The following is a 20,780-nucleotide window of genomic DNA, read 5'->3' as shown; positions in this document are numbered from 1 at the left end:
TGGTTTTCCCAGTAGTAATGTATGGCTGTGAGAGCTGGACTATAAGGAAGGCTGAGCGCCGAAGAATTGATGCTTTCGAACTGTGGTGCTGGAGAAGACTCTTACGAGTCCCCTGGACTGCAAGGAGGTCAAATCAGTCCATCCTAAAGGAAATCAACCCTGAGTGCTCATTGGAAGGACAGATACTGAAGCTGAAGCTCCAGTATTTTGGCCACCTAATGCGAAGAGAAAACTCCCTGGAAAAGACCCTGATGCTGGGAAAGACTGAAGGCAAAAGGAGAAGGGGACGGCAGAGGATGAGATGGCTAGATAGCATCACGGATGCAATGAATATGAACTTGAGCACGCTCCGGGAGAGAGCGCAGGACAGGAAGGCCTGGCGTGCTATGGTCCATGGGGTCACGAAGAGTCGGACACGACTGAACGACTGAACAACAACAAGTGATGGGAATTGTAGTCCAATGGTCTCTGGAGGGCTACAGGTTCCCCAACCCTGCTCTACCTATGGAGCTGAAGTTAAATGCCCCTTTCAAACCAATTCTGTCACGGGCAGGGCAGGGACATTTGTCGCGTTGCCTCAGGCTACAGCCTGGGATATGGTAGAATACAGTGACACTTTGCCTTGAGGACTAGTTACACCACTCCAACAGACAACCTACTTCTTGCGGCTGAGGAGGGAATGTTGGAGCTCAGGCAGGAGAGTTCACAGCAGGAGCCATTTTGTGTGTGTGCTGAACATAATAAAGAATATAGGCCAGAACTCCATGAGAGTCAACTGTTGAGAGCCACCCACATCACATGACAGAAACGTCCTGGGGATCCTAGAACCGGAGCAGGAGTGCGCTGAAAGCAGAGCAGCAAATAAGAGCTCGCTCACTCTGGGCCCATTTCATAGACATTAGTAGGGAAAAGCCTGCGAGTAGCAGGGCCTGTTAACACTGCTATGTTTTGCAAACCTGTGCAAGCTATACAACCTGATAACACCGCAAAGCTGCAGGGCTAACCAGAGGGGGGAGAACTGGGGCAATTTGCCTCAGGCCTCCAGAAAGCAAGGGAGCCCCTGCTCCAGTTCCTGTGCACACCATTGTCCCTGTCCTGACGCTACCACATGGCTCACCAGAATACTTGGTACTAGGTTTAAAGTTTTCATAAAAAGAGGAAATGGTGTATCGGGGTGTATGATGGCACTCGAATCTCAACATGTGTGTGACATAATGGGACCTTTCCCGGGCCATATTTTACATAGTTGTGTATGCAACAGAAGAGCTGCTCAGCTGAGCTGCAAAATGCATCCTCGGGAGGTGGGAAGGAAGGGGCCTGCTTATTAGCTAGGCCTGCAGCCCAAGGGTAAGGGAGTCTAAACCCATCACAGGAAGGTAACATCTTTATTTACGTCTCGGCTTTAATAGAGGTAAGATTGGCCAGGCAAGGTTATGAGCAATGCAGGCCAAAGAGCCTCAGTTGCAGAGCTGGTTGTAAGGAGAGAAGGAACAGGGAAGGCTTTCGGGAGCGTTTCTGTGGCAAAGCAGGCGGCCTGTTCTGGTCACAGGAAGAACTCCAGGCCTGGATTTCCTTTCCTTTCCACTCACACAACAGGGTACTGCTAGTCGGTGACAGAGTCCAACTCCCATCGGCCCCATCTAGCTTGATTAATGCTCAGGGGTCATGGATTTGTAGTCCAATAGCCTCTGGAGGGCTACAGCTTCCCCAACCCTGCTCTACCTATGGAGCTGAAGTTAAATGTCCCTTTCAAACCAATTCTGTCACCGGGGGGCGGGGCGGGGGGCATTTGTTGCTTTGCCTCAGGCAGCAAAATGTCCTGAGCTGAGCCTGGATTTGACTAGCACTGAAATGCAAAGAAACTGTAGCTGGGTAAAACGTATTCGATGAAGTGAGCAGAAATTCTCAATATTGCTATTCCGTTTGCAGTTGGGGGACATCTATGGACTCTCGGTCAGTATTTGTCACTATGTACTGTCGTGTGAGCGGAACACGCTCCTTGTTCGTTGTCTAGCCGGACACGGGTAAGACTCTGGATCTGAAAGTGCTTTATTGCGTGGCCAGCAAGGCACTCTGTCAGCAAAGGGGCAGAGAGGCCTGACTGTTCAGTGGGGCGGGCTTTTATACAGCGAAATAAGTCACATACAGGGAAGAACTCTAGCCATATTTGGAGGTACACAACACACAGTTATCTGGAGAGGAACTGAATGTTCTCTCTTTGGAGAGGGACGGCAGTCTGCCAGCTACCGACACTCAGTTACTGCACAACATACAATGTTATCAGCCTGCAGTCTGGGGAGGTACTCATCCTCCCTTTGAATCGGCAGAGAAACTGCTCACGGGCTGTAATCTGCTTCTTGGAGACTGTGCAGCCAAAACAAGGCTAGTGTTCAAACATAAGAGTAGCTCTGGCTAAGACTTACAGAAGCATCAGCATCTGTGGAACACCTTAAACAGGTGCCAACGGCACTCTTATAACTGCGTTGCCATTCTGGGGTACACACAACACATCAGGGGTGAGGTTTAAAGGATTCTTACCACAGTACTAACATAAGAGGGGGAAAAATACAACCCCAATGTTTCTTTAGTTGTATTTCCTTCTGCACATTAACACGACTCCTTCCTTAGCATTTACTTTAAGATTTGATATACCAATTTCACGGGCTATAACGCACTTTCAAAGTGGTTAAGGGTGCAATCCTAAGCATATTTAGCCAGAAAAAAAGTCCTACAACTCCCAGCATTCCTCAGCTAGCTACGCTGGGAGTTGTAGGATTTCTTTCTGGCTGGGGAATGCTGGAAGTTGTAGGGCACCTTTCTGGATGGGGAATGCTTCTTTCTGGCTAAGCATACATAGGACTGTGCCCTTACTCACTAAAATCATCATGAACAAATACAGAGAAATACAAAATCAAGAACAATTCAACAACACCATTTACAACCAACTATAAAATATTCAACATCACAGTAATTCAAGTCTATGCCCCAACCACTGAGGCCGAAGAAGCTGAGGTTGATCGGTTCTATGAAGACCTACAACACCTTCTAGAACTAACACCAAAAAAAGATGTCCTCTTCATCATAGGGGATTGGAATGCTAAAGTAGGAAGTCAAGAAATCACCGGGATAACAGGCAGGCATGGCCTTGGTGTACAAAATGAAGCAGGACAAAAGCTAATAGAGTTTTGCCAAGAGAACATGCTGATCATAGCAAACACTCTTTTCCAACAGCACAAGAGGCGACTCTACACATGGACGTCACCAGATGGTCAATATCGAAATCAGATTGATTATGTCCTTTGCAGCCAAAGATGGAGAAGCTCCATACAGTCAGTAAAAACAAGACCTGGAGCTGACTGTGGCTCAGATCATGAGCTGCTTCTTGCAAAATTTCGGCTTAAATTGAAGAACGTTGGGAAAACCACTAAACTGTTCAGGTATGACCTAAATCATATCCCTGATGAATATACAGTGGAGGTGAGGAATAAATTTCAGGGATTAGACCTGATAGACAGAGTGCCTGAGGAACTATGGACGGAGGTCCGTAACATTGTTCAGGAGGCAGCAACGAAATCCATCCCAAAGAAAAAGAAATGCAAGAAAGCAAAGTGGCTGTCTGATGAGGCTTTACAAGTAGCTCACGAAAGAAGGGAAGCGAAAAGCAAGGGAGAAAGGGGAAGATATACCCAACTGAATGCAGAGTTCCAGAGAATAGCAAGGAGAGACAAGAAGGCCTTCTTAAATGAACAATGCAAAGAAATCGAGGAAAACAACAGAATGGGAAAGACTAGAGATCTCTTCAAGAAAACTGGAGATCTCAAGGGAACGTTTTGTGCAAAGACGGGCATGATAAAGGACAAAGAAGGCAGGGACCTAACAGAAGCAGATGAGATTAAGAAGAGGTGGCAAGAATACACAGAAGAACTATACAGGAAAGATCTGAATGTCCCTGATAGCCATGATAGTGCGGTCACTGAACTTGAGCCGGACATCCTCGAGAGTGAAGTCAAGTGGGCCTTAGGAAGCATTAGTAACAACAAAGCTAGCGGAGATGACAGTATTCCAGCCGAGCTATTTAAAATCCTAAAAGATGATGCTGTTAAAGTGCTGCATTCAATATGCCAACAAATCTGGAACACTCAACAGTGGCCACAAGACTGGAAAAGGTCAGTTTACATTCCAATTCCAAAGAAGGGCAACGCCAAAGAGTGTTCCAACTACCGCACAATTGCGCTCATTTCACATGCCAGCAAGGTGATGCTCAAAATCCTACAAGCTAGGCTTCAGCAGTATGCGAACCGAGAACTACCGGAAGTACAAGCTGGGTTTAGAAGAGGCAGAGGAACTAGAGATCAAATCGCCAACATTCGCTGCATCATGGAGAAAGCAAGAGAATTCCAGAAAAACGTCTATTTCTGCTTCATTGACTACGCTAAAGCCTGTGATTGTGTGGATCACAACAAACTGTGGCAAATTCTTAAAGAGATGGGAGTACCAGACCACCTTACCTGTCTCCTGAGAAACCTGTACGAAGGTCAAGAAGCAACAGTAAGAACCAGACATGGAACAACCGATTGGTTCAAAATTGGGAAAGGGGTACGACAAGGCTGCATAGTGTCACCCTGCTTATTTAACTTATATGCAGAGTACATCATGAGAAACGCCGGGTTGGATGAATCAGAGGTCGGAATTAAGATTGCTGGGAGAATTATCAACAACCTCCGATATGCAGACGATACCACCCTAACGGCAGAAAGTGAAGAGGATCTCAAGAGCCTCTTGTTGAGGGTGAAAGAGGAGAGTGCAAAAGCTGGTTTGAAACTCAACATTAAAAAAACGAAGATCATGGCATCTGGCCCCATCACTTCCTGGCATATAGAAGGGGAAGAAATGGAAGCAGTGACAGATTTTACTTTCTTGGGCTCCAAGATCACCGCAGACGGTGACTGTAGCCATGAAATTAAAAGACGCTTGCTCCTTGGGAGGAAAGCTATGGCAAACCTAGACAGCATAGTAAAAAGCAGAGACATCACCTTGCCGACAAAGGTCTGCATAATCAAAGCTATGGTTTTCCCAGTAGTAATGTATGGCTGTGAGAGCTGGACTATAAGGAAGGCTGAGCGCCGAAGAATTGATGCTTTCGAACTGTGCTGCTGGAGAAGACTCTTACAAGTCCCCTGGACTGCAAGGAGGTCAAATCAGTCCATCCTAAAGGAAATCAACCCTGAGTGCTCATTGGAAGGACAGATACTGAAGCTGAAGCTCCAATATTTTGGCCACCTAATGCGAAGAGAAAACTCCCTGGAAAAGACCCTGATGCTGGGAAAGACTGAAGGCAAAAGGAGAAGGGGACGGCAGAGGATGAGATGGCTAGATAGCATCACGGATGCAATGAATATGAACTTGAGCACGCTCCGGGAGAGAGCGCAGGACAGGAAGGCCTGGCGTGCTATGGTCCATGGGGTCACGAAGAGTCGGACACCACTGAACGACTGAACAACAACAATAAAATAGTAAAAGCAATCCATTTATTTATTGTATATTTAGTAATATTTTGAGTGCAAACTTAGAATATTTTTTTAAGTACCAATAGGACCGCATAGTACCACATAGATTTAAAACAATGTTCTCTAATCAGTTAGAAGAGTGCTGAACATGCCAAACCTCACAGGTGGACTACTTACATATTTTTGAAGGATTACCTGGATATGAAATAACTCTTGAAAAGTGTATTAGATATCATGTTTGAAATGTCAGCATATTGTCTTACTCCAAACCACAAAATAATATTTGCATTGCCTCTTTTTTGAAGTTGTCTCAACCCCCAGAGGTGGCTGGGGATTAAGGAAAATCTGTGAAGCAGCTTTATCAAGTAAGCGAAGATATTTCCAAAAGAGTCAGTGACATCCAAAAACAAATTCACAGAGAAATGGTACCTTTCCATAAACTTTGGAATAGTAAGGATCATCATGAAATTTCTCAATATGTGTTTTTCTCTATGATTTAATTAGTATCTTTTCTAAAATTCCTAAAATGTTTTTCTTTGAATTACTCACTTTCTTCACATCATATTTATGTTGTATTGTTACTTTTTCATGTTTTTTTTTAAACAGCTGGGCCAACTTCACATGAATCATGTAAAAGCAGATATGAATAACCATGTTTTGAAGTGTGTTTAAAGCGAATGTATCATGGGACGCAGTTCAATACCACTGAGTCCCTGTCTCTTGATAGATCTTGATGGTATGCACATGAGCAGGGTTTTGGAGACCAATCGAATGGAAGGGAAGGCTCATATGAGTGTAGTCAGTTCTTTAAATTTATTCTTCCAAGTTGGTTTCCTCCAATGGGAGAAATGGAATGTATTGTGACTGAATCTCACTCCATACTCCAAGCACCTGTATGGCTTCTCCCCCGTGTGAGTTATTTGGTGAGAAGTGAGATTGATCTTTTGACTGAAACTCTTCCCACATTTCAGGCAATTACATGATTTATCCCATATGAATTCTTTGATGTGAAATCAGGTTTATACTCATATACAAACTTTTACACTGAAATCATTTATATCATTTTCCCCTTGTGTAAGTTCTTTGATTTTGACAGAAACGTTTTCCACACTCCAAGCATTTATATGGTTTCTCCCCTGAATTCTTTGATGTCTACTGAGGTTTCTGCTCACATTAAAACTCTTTCCACACTCCAAGCATTCATGTGGTTTCTCCTGTGTGAATTATCTGATGAGAAGTGAGACTTGTGCTCACATTGAAGCTCTTCCCACACTCAGAACATTTATATGGTTTCTCTCCTGTATGAATTCTCAGATGTGTTTTTAGGGTTGAATTATGACAGAAGCTTTTTCCACACTGCAAACATTTATATGGTTTCTCTCCTGTGTGAATTCTTTGATGAGAAGTGAGGTTTGTGCTTCTATTGAAGCACTTTCCACACTCTGCACATTCATATGGTTTCTCTCCTGTGTGAATTCTTTGATGGGAAGTGAGGTTTGTGCTCAAACTAAAGCTCTTTCCACACTCTGCACATTTATATGGTTTCTCTCCTGTGTGAATTCTTTGATGAGAAGAGAGGTTTGTGTTTATATTGAAGCACTTTCCACATTCTGCACATTTATATGGTTTCTCCCCTGTGTGGGTTCTTTGATGAGTAGTGAGATTTATCTTGTGACTATAACACTTTCCACACTCCAAGCATTTATATGGTTTCTCCCCTGTGTGAGTCCTTTGATGCATTCTGAGGTTTCTTCTCACATTGAAGCTCCTTCCACAGTCTGCACATTTATATGGTTTCTCTCCTGTGTGAATTCTTTGATGAGAAGTGAGGTTTGTGTTTCTATTGAAGCACTTTCCACACTCTGCACATTTATATGGTTTCTCCCCTGTGTGGGTTCTTTGATGAGAAGTGAGGGTTGAGCTAACACTGAAGCTCTTTCCACACTCTGCACATTTATATGGTTTCTCCCCTGTGTGGGTTCTTTGATGAGTAGTGAGATTTATCTTGTAATTATAACACTTTCCACACTCCAAGCATTTATATGGTTTCTCCCCTGTGTGTGTTCTTTGATGTATTCTGAGATTTCTTCTCACACTGAAGCTCTTTCCACACTCTGCACATTTATATGGTTTCTCCCCTGTGTGAATTCTTTGATGGGAAGTGAGGCATCTTCTAATACTGAATCCCTGTCCACACTCCAAACTTTCAGACAATTTGTCCCCTGTGTGGATTTTCCATCCGGCTCTTTCTGGTGACTCCTCACATGTTTCTCTCTCAGTCTTAGCTTCCCATTCCTCACCTCCTGCAATAAAACAAGGGAACTGGTTTAGAAACAAAACCCCAAATCACTGACCATCCTCAGTGAATAGTTGTGATAAATGGAAGAACTGGAAAAACCTGGATGGGGGGCAAATCTTACCTTGCATTTCTCAGCCTCCTTTGACTGGTGTTATCTGTAAGCAGGTGTCGTATGGAAAATGGACTGACATTATGGAAACATGAGTTAGGCTTCCACTTGGACATGAAGCTCAGAGGTTCAGACATGAAGCTAAATGACAGCCAGTGTTGTGTAGTAGTTAGACTGTTGGACTAGGTCTTGGGAGAACCGGGCTCTAGTCCCCTGTCAGCAATGCAGCTAAATAGGTGATGTTGGGTCACTCATTGACTCTCAGCCTAATCTACCTCAAAGGGTTGTTGTGAGGATAAAACAGAGAGAAGGAGAACCATGGAAGTTACCCTGGGTTCCTTGCCAGAAGAAAAAAAGCAGGATAGAAATGTAATAATAAACAGAGATATATAAAGACTTCTGAGAGCTGGGTTGCAAGATTAGACATCTGCTATTTTTCCTTCAGAGTCCACTCCTAGCGAAGAGCATCTTGAATACTAGGCCAGCAGCCTGAGAATCACAAACAGATCCATGCCAAGAAGGTCAAGAAGAAAACAGCCAGGAAAACAGGAAAGAAACTGGGAGTTAACGTTGGGTAAGTGAGCCAACTTAGTGTCTCTTAGGGAGTCCTGGGTGGACACAGGGAGCAGAATCCTAGCAGTCCCTGTCACCCTTTTCAGACCAGAAGCATTGGGTTCGGTGGAGTCCATCAGATTCCACCTGGAATCCCATTGGGCAATTTCCATGTTTTATGCTTGCAGGCACAGTGCTGGGCTTTCGACAGAGAATGTGGATTCTATTCGTGTACCCGACACAACCACAGTCTTTCTGCCTGATGGAGGTGGTCTTGCATGCAGTGTTGTGGTCCACGAGAAAGGTGGCATTTAAATACTCGCTACAAGACCCTCATGTCTGATGTGGCTTCGGATTTCCTTGCCTCCACACCAATCAGGGATCTGTCTCGCTTTGGCAGTATACACTTTTGAATTGGCCTTTTGCTGAGTGATGTGGATGCGGGGATGGTGCAGAATATTATTTTTTGTCATGGATACATCACTACTTGAGAACATTTAGCTTTACAGGGAACACCAAATACTGCAGAGTCCATTGGACCATGAAGATGCATTGTCCGTACAGGCTGAGGAATCCCACTGCTAGCATGTGATATCAGTACTTGACAGCATTTAGATTTACTGTGGGGGCAGTGGGACCGTTACAATGTTTGGCATATAGAGGCGGATGAATTCTATTGCGAGATGAAATGGGTGAATATGTCAACGTCCTGCACATCTCTGGAATGGGGACATGGCCTGAGTAGTTAAGTCCTAATCTAGGAGACAGAAATGTACAAAATGACTGAGGTGCACAAACTTATGCACGGTGTGGAGAAAGTGGATAGGGAGACATTACCCTCCCTTGCTTATAATACTAGAACCTGGGGTTGTCCATGAAGCGGATTGTCAGGAGATTCAGGACAGACTAAAGGAAGTATTTCTACACACAGCACTTAGCTAAACTATGGAATTCACTTCCCAAGATGTAGTGAAGGCCGCCAATTTGGATGCCTTTGACAGGGGGTTGGACAAATTCCTGGAGGAGAAGGCTATCAATAACTACTAGTCCTGAGGGATATATGCACCTCCAGTGTCCAAGGCAGTATGCCTTTCTACACCACTTGCTGGGGAACATGAGCGTTCATGTCCCAACCAACCATGGGCTTAGAGCACGGGCAGGGGCGGTGGCTGCCACGCCAGCCTCAGAGTTGTGTCTGGCAGAACCCTCCCCATCCAAACCCACCAGCGTGGACCTGGTGTGACTAATTTGCTCTCACATCCAATCCAGCTTGGTTGCCATATCTACTGCAGACAAGTGCTGGGATGAGGCATTGGTGTCAGATCTCTCTAAAGGCCTACGTTTGCTCCTAAACCCTTTCCGGGAATAACTCAAAATGCGGATGTTTAGCATTAAACAACCAAAGGATCAGTGTTCCAGATACGCCGAGGACTGCTTTTTCCCACATGAGCTCACCCACACATTGAAATGGTCCGTGGCTGCCCAGCTCCGCAGACCCTATCTGAGGCATGTTAGCTAACCTCTATTTTTGGACTTGATTTCTGGCTTCTGGGGCGCTGTGGACCAGGAGAAGGCCCCCAAGGCCTTGACTTCCTGTGAGCTAAAACACGGCTCACAAACACTCTGAGGGTTTTCCTCTGCTTTGTTGGAAACAAGGAGAGAGGGAGAAAAGCTGGCAATGCAGCCTTGCCAACGGTATGCAGGGGAAACCATGAGATACCCCGCACAATGAATCGTGGCAGTGTGAAGCGTACGATAAGGCACGCGTCCTTCTGCCAACGAAGAGTGACAGAGGCTGCGAAGGTAGCGGTCCTCCAAAGAGGACGCTGCACGTTAAAAAACCGAGAGCTCTCTGAACTGTCCTAGCCTGGGTATGGAGTAACACAGAATTAATTCGGAGGATGTTTAGCAAAGGAGCAAGTAGGGCAGAGTAAAAAGTGCTTCTGAAATGTTTTAGGGTAAAACACAGTTAAGTTTGTGCCTTCTGATTTTCTTTATTGTTTTATGGCTTTGATCACAGAACTACTTTGACACTTAAGACTCTGACCCAGAAGGCTTTCCTTCGGGAGGAGGAGAGTGGGATTTAGTTTTAAAACATATTTTACCTACTAATTATTCAAAGTGAGAACTTAGTGCCCTATATTTCAGTAATCGTCACCAATGTTCTTTTGCTTCTTGATTTTAGGAGCAAGGTTCTGCATTCTGCTCTTATGGCCTGGTTCTTCATAGCTGGTTGGTTTTTTTTCTCATTTTTCATAGCCCTGTCAATCCTCTAAGATGCTGACACAGAAGTTTCTTCTGATGTTATTTTATGGTGTTTGTTGATATAAAAGGGATTGTGCCCTAAGTTAGCTATGCTGGAGAGGGTGCTAGGCAAAGATTAATATCTGATACTCTTTCCCTAATATTCTATTTGCCATGCACTATGTCTTCATTAGTTAAAGGGATTACTGTTTATATTTTATTAATGTACTTTTATGATAGTCACATTGCAACAGCTTCATTCCATTTATTATGCCTTAATCATTTTAATTCAACTAATTGTTGTGTTTCTACCATGTCTTCATCAAAATGTCTTTCATTAATACATTTAACTTTTCACCATCTTGTCTGCTATTTCAATACATTTTAGAACTAATTTTATTTTTAGTCTGGTCCTAGCTTAATGATCACTCTCCAGATACTGACTGGAGCAAATTGAAGAAGAGGGAATAAAGGTATATACTCTATCAGAGCAACAGGGCCTGCTTATCAGTGGTCCCAGTTCTGTTACCACTTCCTGCCAAGGGACACACGCCTCCTTCTCTATTGACTTTTAGGCAGTAGGTCATGGAAGGCTGCTTCATCAGGCCTCTGGGATTTAAATTCCTGTTTGGAGAATTTTGTGGTTTTAACATTTAGTATTGAAGTCCAACTTGAGCACACTCCGGGAGAGAGCGCAGGACAGGAAGGCCTGGCGTGCTATGGTCCATGGGGTCACGAAGAGTCGGACACGACTGAACAACTGAACAACAACAACTGAAGTCCAACCATCGTTAGACCACTTGTAGATATATATGTTTCCGATATGGAACAGTGGAATATTAATGTTATGATGCACATGTTTAGACAGGAAGAGGTCCTACGCAAGGAGTTGTTTTCTGACTAAACAATAAAAACATATACATCCTGTTAGACTCGATGATGGCGACTTGACATGCTGAGATATACGTAATGTGCAAAAATGCCAAAATTAGTTTCTTGTGTTTGTATACAAGATATCATTACCAAACAGGGAAAGACGGAGCCTTACCAAGAAAGGCCACACTCCCAGAATTCTCATCCATGACTTTCTGATGCAGAGCTCTCTGGCCAGGATCCAGCAGAGCCCACTCCTCCTCCGTGAAGGACACAGCCACCTCCTCAAAGGCCATCAGACCCTGAAAGGAAAAGAAAACGTTTTCTCCTCATAAGACTCCATCAAGATTACAGATGAGCAAAACCCAAAGCACTAGTTAAGATGAGGTGAATAGTTAGTATTCTCAGCAGCTGTGCATGTACTTTTCTTTTGTTCCCATGGGCCACCAAACATGGGGAAAACCAAATTAAACCTTCATGAGTGGCACTCACAGCCTTCCAAGTGGGCAGCTTTGATGGAAGCAAAGAGAAGGAGGGAGATCTGTTCAGGCCCAGGGGGGTGAGCCGAGGACAGAGGTTGCTGCTCCTGAATGTCTCCCCAGGGATCCTTCCTTCCCGCTACCTGATCCAGGTCCAGGGCAGCTGTTTCCCCTCCACCATGAAGAAGTGATGGCTGGATGTGTATTGCCGGAATCATCCCTTCACCTGTGGGAGTCAAAGGTGGTGTGAAAGCTGGCGCATGTGCTGTACTCGGAGACTAGATGATGCATGTCTAAGTTCACAAGGGGATTAAACCTCCACCGGCTTATACCCATTTTTTAAGATCTCAGCTGTGTTCAAAAACATCCCTCCCCATTTGGGTCCTTGACCAGAAATCACAAAGCTGGTTTCCATGTATAATGACTTCAAGGGTAGAAAAGAAACACATTTCTGACCTTTGGAAACAGCCACTCCACAACCATCCCCCCTCAACCATCCAAAATATTTAGAAGTCGAAATATGCCCCGTTAATTCTTACCCTGCATGGTGGCTCCCCCGTCACCCTCCAGTATGGTCATCCATGGCACTGGACTCTGTCTGCTGCTGGATGGAGCCTTCTCTGTCTCAGAGAAATCAGTGCCCAATTCTGCAAACAGGCCCTGCTCCTGAAACAGCAGTGAGGATCCAAGGCATGCAATGGGGAGAAGGATTAGAAAAGGAATGACATGAGAGGCAAAGGCCTGGGACAATTTGCAGAACATTTTAGTATATCATCCCACACATTCTTCACCCTCTGCAGATATCAAGAAGAAAGGCTCCCACCTGCTTCTCTTCCAGTTTCCTGTCCTCTGCCTGGCTCAGGAGGAACCCTTCTGCCAGGGCCACCGCCTGGGAACTGGTCTCCGCTCCACATTCTCTCACCCAGCTTCCTATTTCTGCGGGCAGGACGGTCAGGAACTGTTCCAGGATGACCAGGTCCAGCATCTGAGATTTTGTGTGCCTCCCTGGTTCCAACCACTGACAGCAGAGATCGTGGAGTTGGCTGCAAACCTCTCGGGGCCCCTCGGCCTCCTGGTAGCGGAACTGCCTGAAGCGCAGGCGCCGTCCATCTGGGCACAGCATCTCTCCTCCCAGGATTCTCTGCACCGGTCTTTCCCAGAATTCCCCACTGCTCCCATTTGTGGTTTTACCAGGCCCTCTTCCTCCTCTGGGGCCAGCGGAGCCTTTCTGGTCCATCTTGGATCTGTGCTCCACGGAAGCCTCTGACAGGGCCACAGAACCTCCTCCTTCTGGCACTTTCCATCTGAAGGCCAAGACTGACTTAAGTGGAGATGCTACCAAACCCTGCAAAGCCAAGAAATGGCTCTGTGAGGTAATTATTACTTTATCAGGGCAGGAAGAATTTTTTTTTCCAGGGATAACTCTGGCTAGCAACCAGGTCATCTCTCCGAAGGAAAGGATGTCGCCTGTGTGGTGCAGTGGTAAGAGTGCTGGACTGAGACTGCAGTGGGCAGATAACTGCCCTGGCAGAGTGCCACCACCCTTTTCAACATCCACCTCAGTCGAAGTGAGGGGGTACTCAGACCTTGCAGGACACGCTTGGGGCACAGGACTAAGGGCTCAAGCTGACATCCTCTAGTTCGATCCCTAAATCTCAAACTCTAAACCAGCAGTCCCCAACCCTTTTCAGCCTGTGGGCACATTTGGGAATTTGAGAATTGCTGTCGGAACAACCACAAAATGCCTGATCGTTTTGACGTCTCCCTGTCAAGTCTGTGGATCTTAGGATGCGTCTTATTCAGTGAAAACTTTCGTTTCGCATCTACTGGACACCACAATGTCTCTTTAATAAGGAATTTTGTAATTTGGCTAACTGCTTGTGGTACAATACAGCTAATGCTTCTTTTAAACATCTATTTTGGCAATGTCCAGTAATTGCTTCTTTTGGAGAGGCAGTTACTAGTCGATACATTTTGTACTGGAACAGTCTTTATTATTCACTGATGTACACTCTCCTTTAAATTATTTACCTGCCTCATGGAAATTAAGAAATGGTTAGCATAAATGGATTCTCTGCACCCTTTTGACAGCTAAATGACTGATAGTACAACATTGGAAGGATACTCACCCCTATAATGCAATGGCTTGAGGACCTTGTTACGGTTTTAATATTTGAATACGTAGCTTATAGATGCCACCTTAAAATGGATACTTACTTGGATATTTGGTTTGCCTTGGTTGAAACCCATGTAGAATTACAAGTGGTATGCGCTTCATAAAAATCCATGTATGTGTATTTTTAAAAATGGAAAAAATATTTTTTAAACAATAAAAAAATTCAGGTGCCTGCAGGTTGCAGGCACCACATTGGACTCATTTGGGGACCCATTTGCGGACACCATTAGATGTGCCTGCGGGCGCCATGAGGACAGTAGCAAGACCAAAGCGGAAGACTCTGAATTCAGTACTGGGGCTGAATGAAGCATAAAGTGGAATAAAGCATACATAGCCTTTGAAATAGGTGTGAAAATTTTTTAAAATAAGGAAGAGGAAAGGGGTAGAAAAGGTGTACAGATATCGGAGGAAGTCAGAGAAAACCCAAAGCAATCAGAGAAACCCTTTGAAACGACAGAGAAACCTTTTGGAACAATGCTGCAGGCAAAATCGATAACGCAGCATCTATTCCTATCCCATCCTTTACCAAACCAACGGTCTTCCCATAGGACAGGGCCCGCCCAGGAGCTCACAGGCCCAGAAGCCAGTTAGCATAGGCAGACAAAGACCAACATCGAAGACCAGAATGAAGACGAAGACCAAACAAAGACCAAATAGCTAGTGCCACCCTCTAATGTTATACCCCCCACCCTTGACAAGTGAGTGAGCTTCCATAGCCAATCACTTTCGGGCTGGATAACGTCCTTGACTTCCAGGAGGGCAGAGGGGACCTGAAAAGGCTCTCACTGCAGCCTCGCTGAAATCATTTGGCCTAATTGGACAAGACTTCCGCTCTGGCCTTGACGAGAGCAGAGACCGGTGGGGGGTGGGGGGGGACTCCGATAACGCTTGCAGGTGGTTTAACAGTTGCGTTTCAGCCCCTCCTCACAAAACAGAGCTTGCTACAAGCAGCTAACGCTAAAAAACGGGATCTCTTGACACTAAGCTACCTTAAAGCTCAGATTAGGGCTATCCATTAAGGGAATATGAGTTAATTATCTCACTTTTGGACAGTTTATTAGTCTCTTGGATTCACATATGCATAGAGCCCCGATTTCTGGGAAAAACATAACCTTTTCTCTAATTCGGGCATCTTCTTGATTATTTCATGTAAAACTAAATAACATATCTCTGCTGCCTCCGAATCAAATATACTGTCTCTGTCCATGGAGGCTCCATTCCTCTCAGAGTCACAGCTAAGAGTTGTCTTGCTGGAGCAGAACCAAGGCTCACATAGGGCCTCATCCTGTTCCCACCATTGGCCGGCTGTTGCTGCCAAGGAGCCCACAAACTTTGTGCAGCAAAAGAACTGGGATCCATTGCCATGCTTGCTGGGGTCCCCCACCCTCCTCTTCACACGCATTTTGACATCCCTATTTGATATTTCCTTTCTTCTGCATTTGAAGACTTTTGCGTCCAGTGACTAATATCTTCTTCTCCCGCAAAGGGTGATCTATGGAGAGGACGTTACACCATTTCCAACTTTTAACCCCCCCCCCCCCCCGATCAACTCCAGCAAAGGAGATCGTTATCTTGTCGTGGTGCTGGAGCTTGAGCACCTCAATGACACCATGAGCTAAACCGTGAAGGAACACACAAGGCGGGAAGGTCATGGCAGAGAGGTCAGACTAAATACGATCCCTGAGGAAGGTAACGGCAACCCACCCCAGTATTCTTGCCATGAAAACTAAATGGATCAGTACAACCAGAGATATGTCGGTATACCATCGGAAGATGGGACTCCCAGGTCAGAAGATGGTCAAAATGCTCCAGGGGAGGAACAGAGGATAAGTTCAACTAGGCCCAGATGTGATGACGCAGCTAGCTCAAAACTGAAAGGATGGCTAAAGGCCGATGGTGCTGGTGGTGAACAACAAATCTGATGTCAGGAGCGCCCTAGCTGCCTCTTGCAGTCCCATCCAATAGCCAACTCAGGACACAGACAAAGAGGATTCTTTCCAAGGCTTTATTCCTTTATCACTCTTACAGATACTAATCACTAGCGACTAAGCAAGGAACTGCACTGGGGATAGATAGCAGAGTAGCCTAAGCTCCAGGTAAGGCAGTTGGTCCCCGTTTGAAGAAGAACCGTGGGAAGACTCTGAACTTATGGGCTATGGAGAGATCCTCCCTCTTTCCCTTGGGTCCTTGGGACGCGACCGTTGTTTTAGCGCCAAACGAGCGGAGCGCCTCCTTTCGGCGCCCTCCATCTGTCGTCGCTCCCTGTGTCTGCGCCGAGCATCTAGCAAGCCCCCGTCCAGCGCTCTCTCACTGCCAGGGTCACTATCTATCCTAGGAATGCTGGCAGGAGGAATCTCTGCCAGCTGCTGTGCCTGTGAGAGATGAGCGAGCTCCTCTCCCACGGATTGCTGTTCCTCCTCAGAATCAGAACTGCTCTGGGGCTCTATGGGCTCAGTTTCCACCCTGACATCCGATGTTCTAAAGGTCAACACACCATAGGAACCTGGAATGTAAGATCCATGAGCCAGGGCAAATTGATGTGGTTGTTGAGGAGATGTCAAGATTAAATATAGACATTTTGGGTGTCAGTGAACTGAAATGGACTGGAATGGGCCACTTCACATCAGATGACCACCAGGTCTACTAGTGTGGACAAGAGGACCACAGAAGAAATGGAGTAGCCTTCATAATTAATAATAAAGTGGCTAAAGCAGTGCTTGGATACAATCCAAAAAACGATAGAATGATCTCAGTTCGAATTCAGGGTAAGCCATTTAACATCACAGTGATCCAAATATGCGCCCCAACCACAGATGCTGAAGAAGCAGAAGTAGATCAGTTCTATGAGGATCTGCATCACCTACTGGACAATATGCTAAAAAGAGATGTTATTTTCATTACAGGAGACTGGAATGCTAAGGTGGGTAGTCAAACAACACCTGGAATTACAGGCAAGCATGGTCTGGGAGAACAAAATGAAGCAGGACATAGGCTGATAGAATTTTGCCAAGACAACTCACTGTGCATAACAAACACTCTCTTCCAACAACCTAAAAGACAACTTTATACATGGACTTCACCAGATGGTCGACACTGAAATCAGATTGACTACATCCTTTGTAGCCAAAGGTGGCGGACATCTATACAGTCAGTAAAAACAAGACCTGGAGCTGACTGTAGTTCAGATCACGAACTTCTTATTGTACAATTTAGAATCAGACTAAAGAGAATAGGGAAGACCCACAGATCAGTTAGATATGAGCTCACTAATATTCCTAATGCATATGCAGTGGAGTTGAAGAACAGATTTAAGGGACTAGATTTAGTAGATAGGGTCCCGGAAGAACTATGGACAGAAGTTCGCAACACTGTTTAGGAGGCGGCAACAAAAAATGTCCCAAAGAAAAAGAAAACCAAGAAGGCAAGATGGCTGACTGCTGAGACACTGGAAGTAGCCCAAGAAAGGAAAGCAAAAGGCAACAGTGATCGGGAGAGATATGCTCAATGAAATGCAAAATTCCAGAGGTTAGCCAGAAGAGATAAGGAAATATTTTTAAACAAGCAATGCTTGGAAGTGGAAGAAGATAATAGAATAAGAAGGACAAGAGACCTCTTCCAGAAAAACAGAAACATTGGAGGTAAATTCCAGGCAAAAATGGGTGTGATCAAAAACAAAGATGGCAGGGACCTAACAGAAGCAGAAGATATCAAGAAAAGGTGGCAAGAATATATGGAAGATCTGTATAGGAAGGATAATAATATTGGGGATAGATTTGACGGTGTGCTAATAACAAGGCAGCAGGCGATGACGGTATCCCAGCTGAACTGTTTAAAATCTTGCAAGATGATGCTGTCAAGGTGATGCATGCCATATGCCAGCAAATTTGGAAAACACAAGAATGGCCAGCAGATTGGAAAAAATCAACTTATATCCCCATACCAAAAAAAAGGAAACACTAAAGAATGTTCAAACTATCGAACAGTGGCACTTATTTCACTTGCCAGTAAGGTAATGCTCAAGATCTTGCAAGGTAGACTCCAGCAATTCATGGAACGAGAATTGCCAGATGTACAAGCTGGGTTTCGAAAAGGCAGAGGAACTAGAGACCAAATTGCCAATATCCGCTGGATAATGGAGAAAGCCAGCGAGTTTCAAAAAAACATCTATTTCTGTTTTATTGACTATTCTAAAGCCTTTGACTGTGTGGATCAAAACAAATTGTGGCAAGTTCTTGGTGGTATGGGGATACCAAGTCATCTTGTCTGCCTCCTGAGGAATCTGTATAACGACCACGTAGCAATGGACTGGTTTAAGATTGGGAAAGGAGTGCAGCAGGGTTGTATACTCTCACCCTACCTATTCAACCTGTATGCAGAACACATCATGTGAAGTGCTGGGTTGATGAATCCAAGGCTGGAGTTAAAATCACTGGAAGAAAGATTAACAATCTCAGATATGCAGATGACACCACTTTGATGGCTGGAAGCGAGGAGGAGCTGAGGAACTTTATGACAAAGGTGAAAGAAGAAAGTGCAAAAGCTGGGTTGCAGTTAAACCTCAAAAAAAACCAAGATTATGGCATCCAGCTTGATTGATAACTGGCAAATAGAGGGAGAAAACGTGGAGGCAGTGACAAACTTTGTATTTCTAGGTGCAAAGATTACTGCAGACGCTGACTGCAGGCAGGAAATCAGAAGACGTTTACTTCTTGGGAGTAGAGCAATGACAAACCTTGATAAAATAGTTAAGAGCAGAGACATCACACCGACAACAAAGGTCCGCATAGTTAAAGCAATGGTATTCCCTGTAATAACCTATGGCTGCGAGAGCTGGACCATAAGGAAGGCTGAGCGAAGGAAGAAACTGTGGTGCTGGAGGAAAATTCTGAGAATGCCTTGGACTGCAAGAAGATCAAACCAGTCCATACTCCAGGAAATAAAGCCAGACTGCTCACTGGAGGGAAGGATATTAAAGGCAAAACTGAAGTACTTTGGCCACATCATGAGAAGACAGGACACCCTGGAGAAGATGCTGATGCCAGGGAAAGTGGAAGGCAAGAGGAAGAGGGGCCGACCAAGGGCAAGGTGGATGGATGGATGACATTCTGGAGGTGACGGGCTCGACCTTGGGGGAGCTGGGGGTGGCGACAGCCAACAGGAAGCTCTGGCGTGGGCTGGTCCGTGAAGTCACGAAGAGTCCGAAGCGACTGAGAGAATAAACAACAACCCCCGATGAAAGGGGCCTCCTGGCTTTGCGGAGAGCAGGACGGCGCGTGTCCTGCCTTCCCAGCCTGCGCTCGTCCGTGGAGGGAGTTGTAGTCCGGCGCACCGGGAGCGCGCCCTGCACTGGGGGAGGCTGAGGCTGAGGCAGGGGTGCGCCGCACGAGCCGCCTTCCCGGGCTGAGCCCCGGGCGGGGGCCTCTCCTCAGCCCTCCACCCGCCCCCGCCCTCGCTCTTGGCAGCCCCGGCCTCCCAACGGGATAATGCCCCCCCCCCGCTTTCCCGTTCCTCGCCACTGGCTGCGCGCGGACGTGCCTGGCGAGCCCCCGCGCCCGTCCTCCCCGGGCGCGCGCCCCCCGGGGCTTCCCCAGGGACCCCTCCCGCACGCCCCGGCGGGGCCGCAGGAGACTCGCCTGACCCCGCAGGGACTCCGCGGCGCGCCCGCCCGCCCGCGCCGGACAGGAGCGGCTCCGCTTCCCCGCGGGGCGGAGCCGGCACAGGAAGGGGTTCCGGGGGAGGCGCGCGCACGCGGGGCCCCTCCCCGCCCCCCAGGAGCCGCGCGCGCTCCGCCCGACCCCGCAAGCCCGGGCGCCCCCTTGCCCGGAGCGCGGGGCAGCGCCGCACGTCGCCCCGGCTCAGGCGTGGGGAACGGGCAATACAGCGGCACGTGCGGTTCAGCGAGGGCAAGTGTAACGTGATTCACGTCTGCTTATTTATTGATTACCTTTCTATGCTGGCCAGTGACTGGAGCTCGATCGGAGGTTCGCTATAGTCAAAACCATAAACCAATGAGCACTCAGGGTTGATTTCCTTTAGGATGGGCTGATTTGACCTCCTGGCAGTCCAGGGGACTCGTAAGAGTCTTCTCCAGCACCACAGTTCGAAAGCATCAATTCTTCGGCGCTCAGCCTTCCTTATAGTCCAGCTCTCGCAGCCATACGTTACTACTGGGAAAACCATAGCTTTGATTAGACGGACCTTTGTCGGCAAGGTGATGTCTCTGCTTCTTACTACGCTGTCTAGGCTGGCCATAGCTTTCCTCCCAAGGAGCAAGCGTCTTGTAATTTCATGGCTACAGTCACCGTCACTGAAGTATAAAGCAGCAGCAGGGTAAATATTTTTAAAAGCAGATTTAAAGGAAGAAAAAGGTCTTCACCGAAAATACCGCAACGTAGGCGCCAGGTCAGCATCTCTGGGGAGGGCATACTATAAGCTGGCTGCCACCACTGAAAAGCCCCTCCTTAGTAGCTGCCTGCCTCACTTCGCTCATTATTGTTGGACTTAAGAGTTGCCTTTTTTCTCTGCAGCTTCTTCCCTGCTG

General features: G+C 46.3%; 1 protein-coding gene across 1 annotated transcript; it reads right to left on the bottom strand.

Moving 5' to 3' along the window:
• Positions 1 to 5,511: 5,511 nt before the first annotated feature.
• Positions 5,512 to 19,933, bottom strand: LOC146356170 (uncharacterized). The gene is made up of 6 exons (XM_084831614.1): positions 19,873 to 19,933; positions 12,887 to 13,408; positions 12,603 to 12,729; positions 12,207 to 12,289; positions 11,760 to 11,886; positions 5,512 to 7,810 (listed from the first exon to the last, which is right to left on the bottom strand). Exons 2-6 carry the CDS (start codon positions 13,298 to 13,300, stop codon positions 6,708 to 6,710), a joined length of 1,854 nt encoding a protein of 617 aa, XP_084687740.1. The 5' UTR covers positions 13,301 to 13,408; positions 19,873 to 19,933; the 3' UTR covers positions 5,512 to 6,707.
• Between the last annotated feature and the right edge of the window lie 847 nt (positions 19,934 to 20,780).

This window comes from Heloderma suspectum, chromosome 2, assembly GCF_057233095.1.
Source record: "Heloderma suspectum isolate Gila_16-S chromosome 2, 16-S_ref, whole genome shotgun sequence".
In the NCBI taxonomy this organism is placed as follows: domain Eukaryota; kingdom Metazoa; phylum Chordata; class Lepidosauria; order Squamata; family Helodermatidae; genus Heloderma; species Heloderma suspectum.
This window is presented reverse-complemented; position numbering and strand designations above follow the sequence as displayed.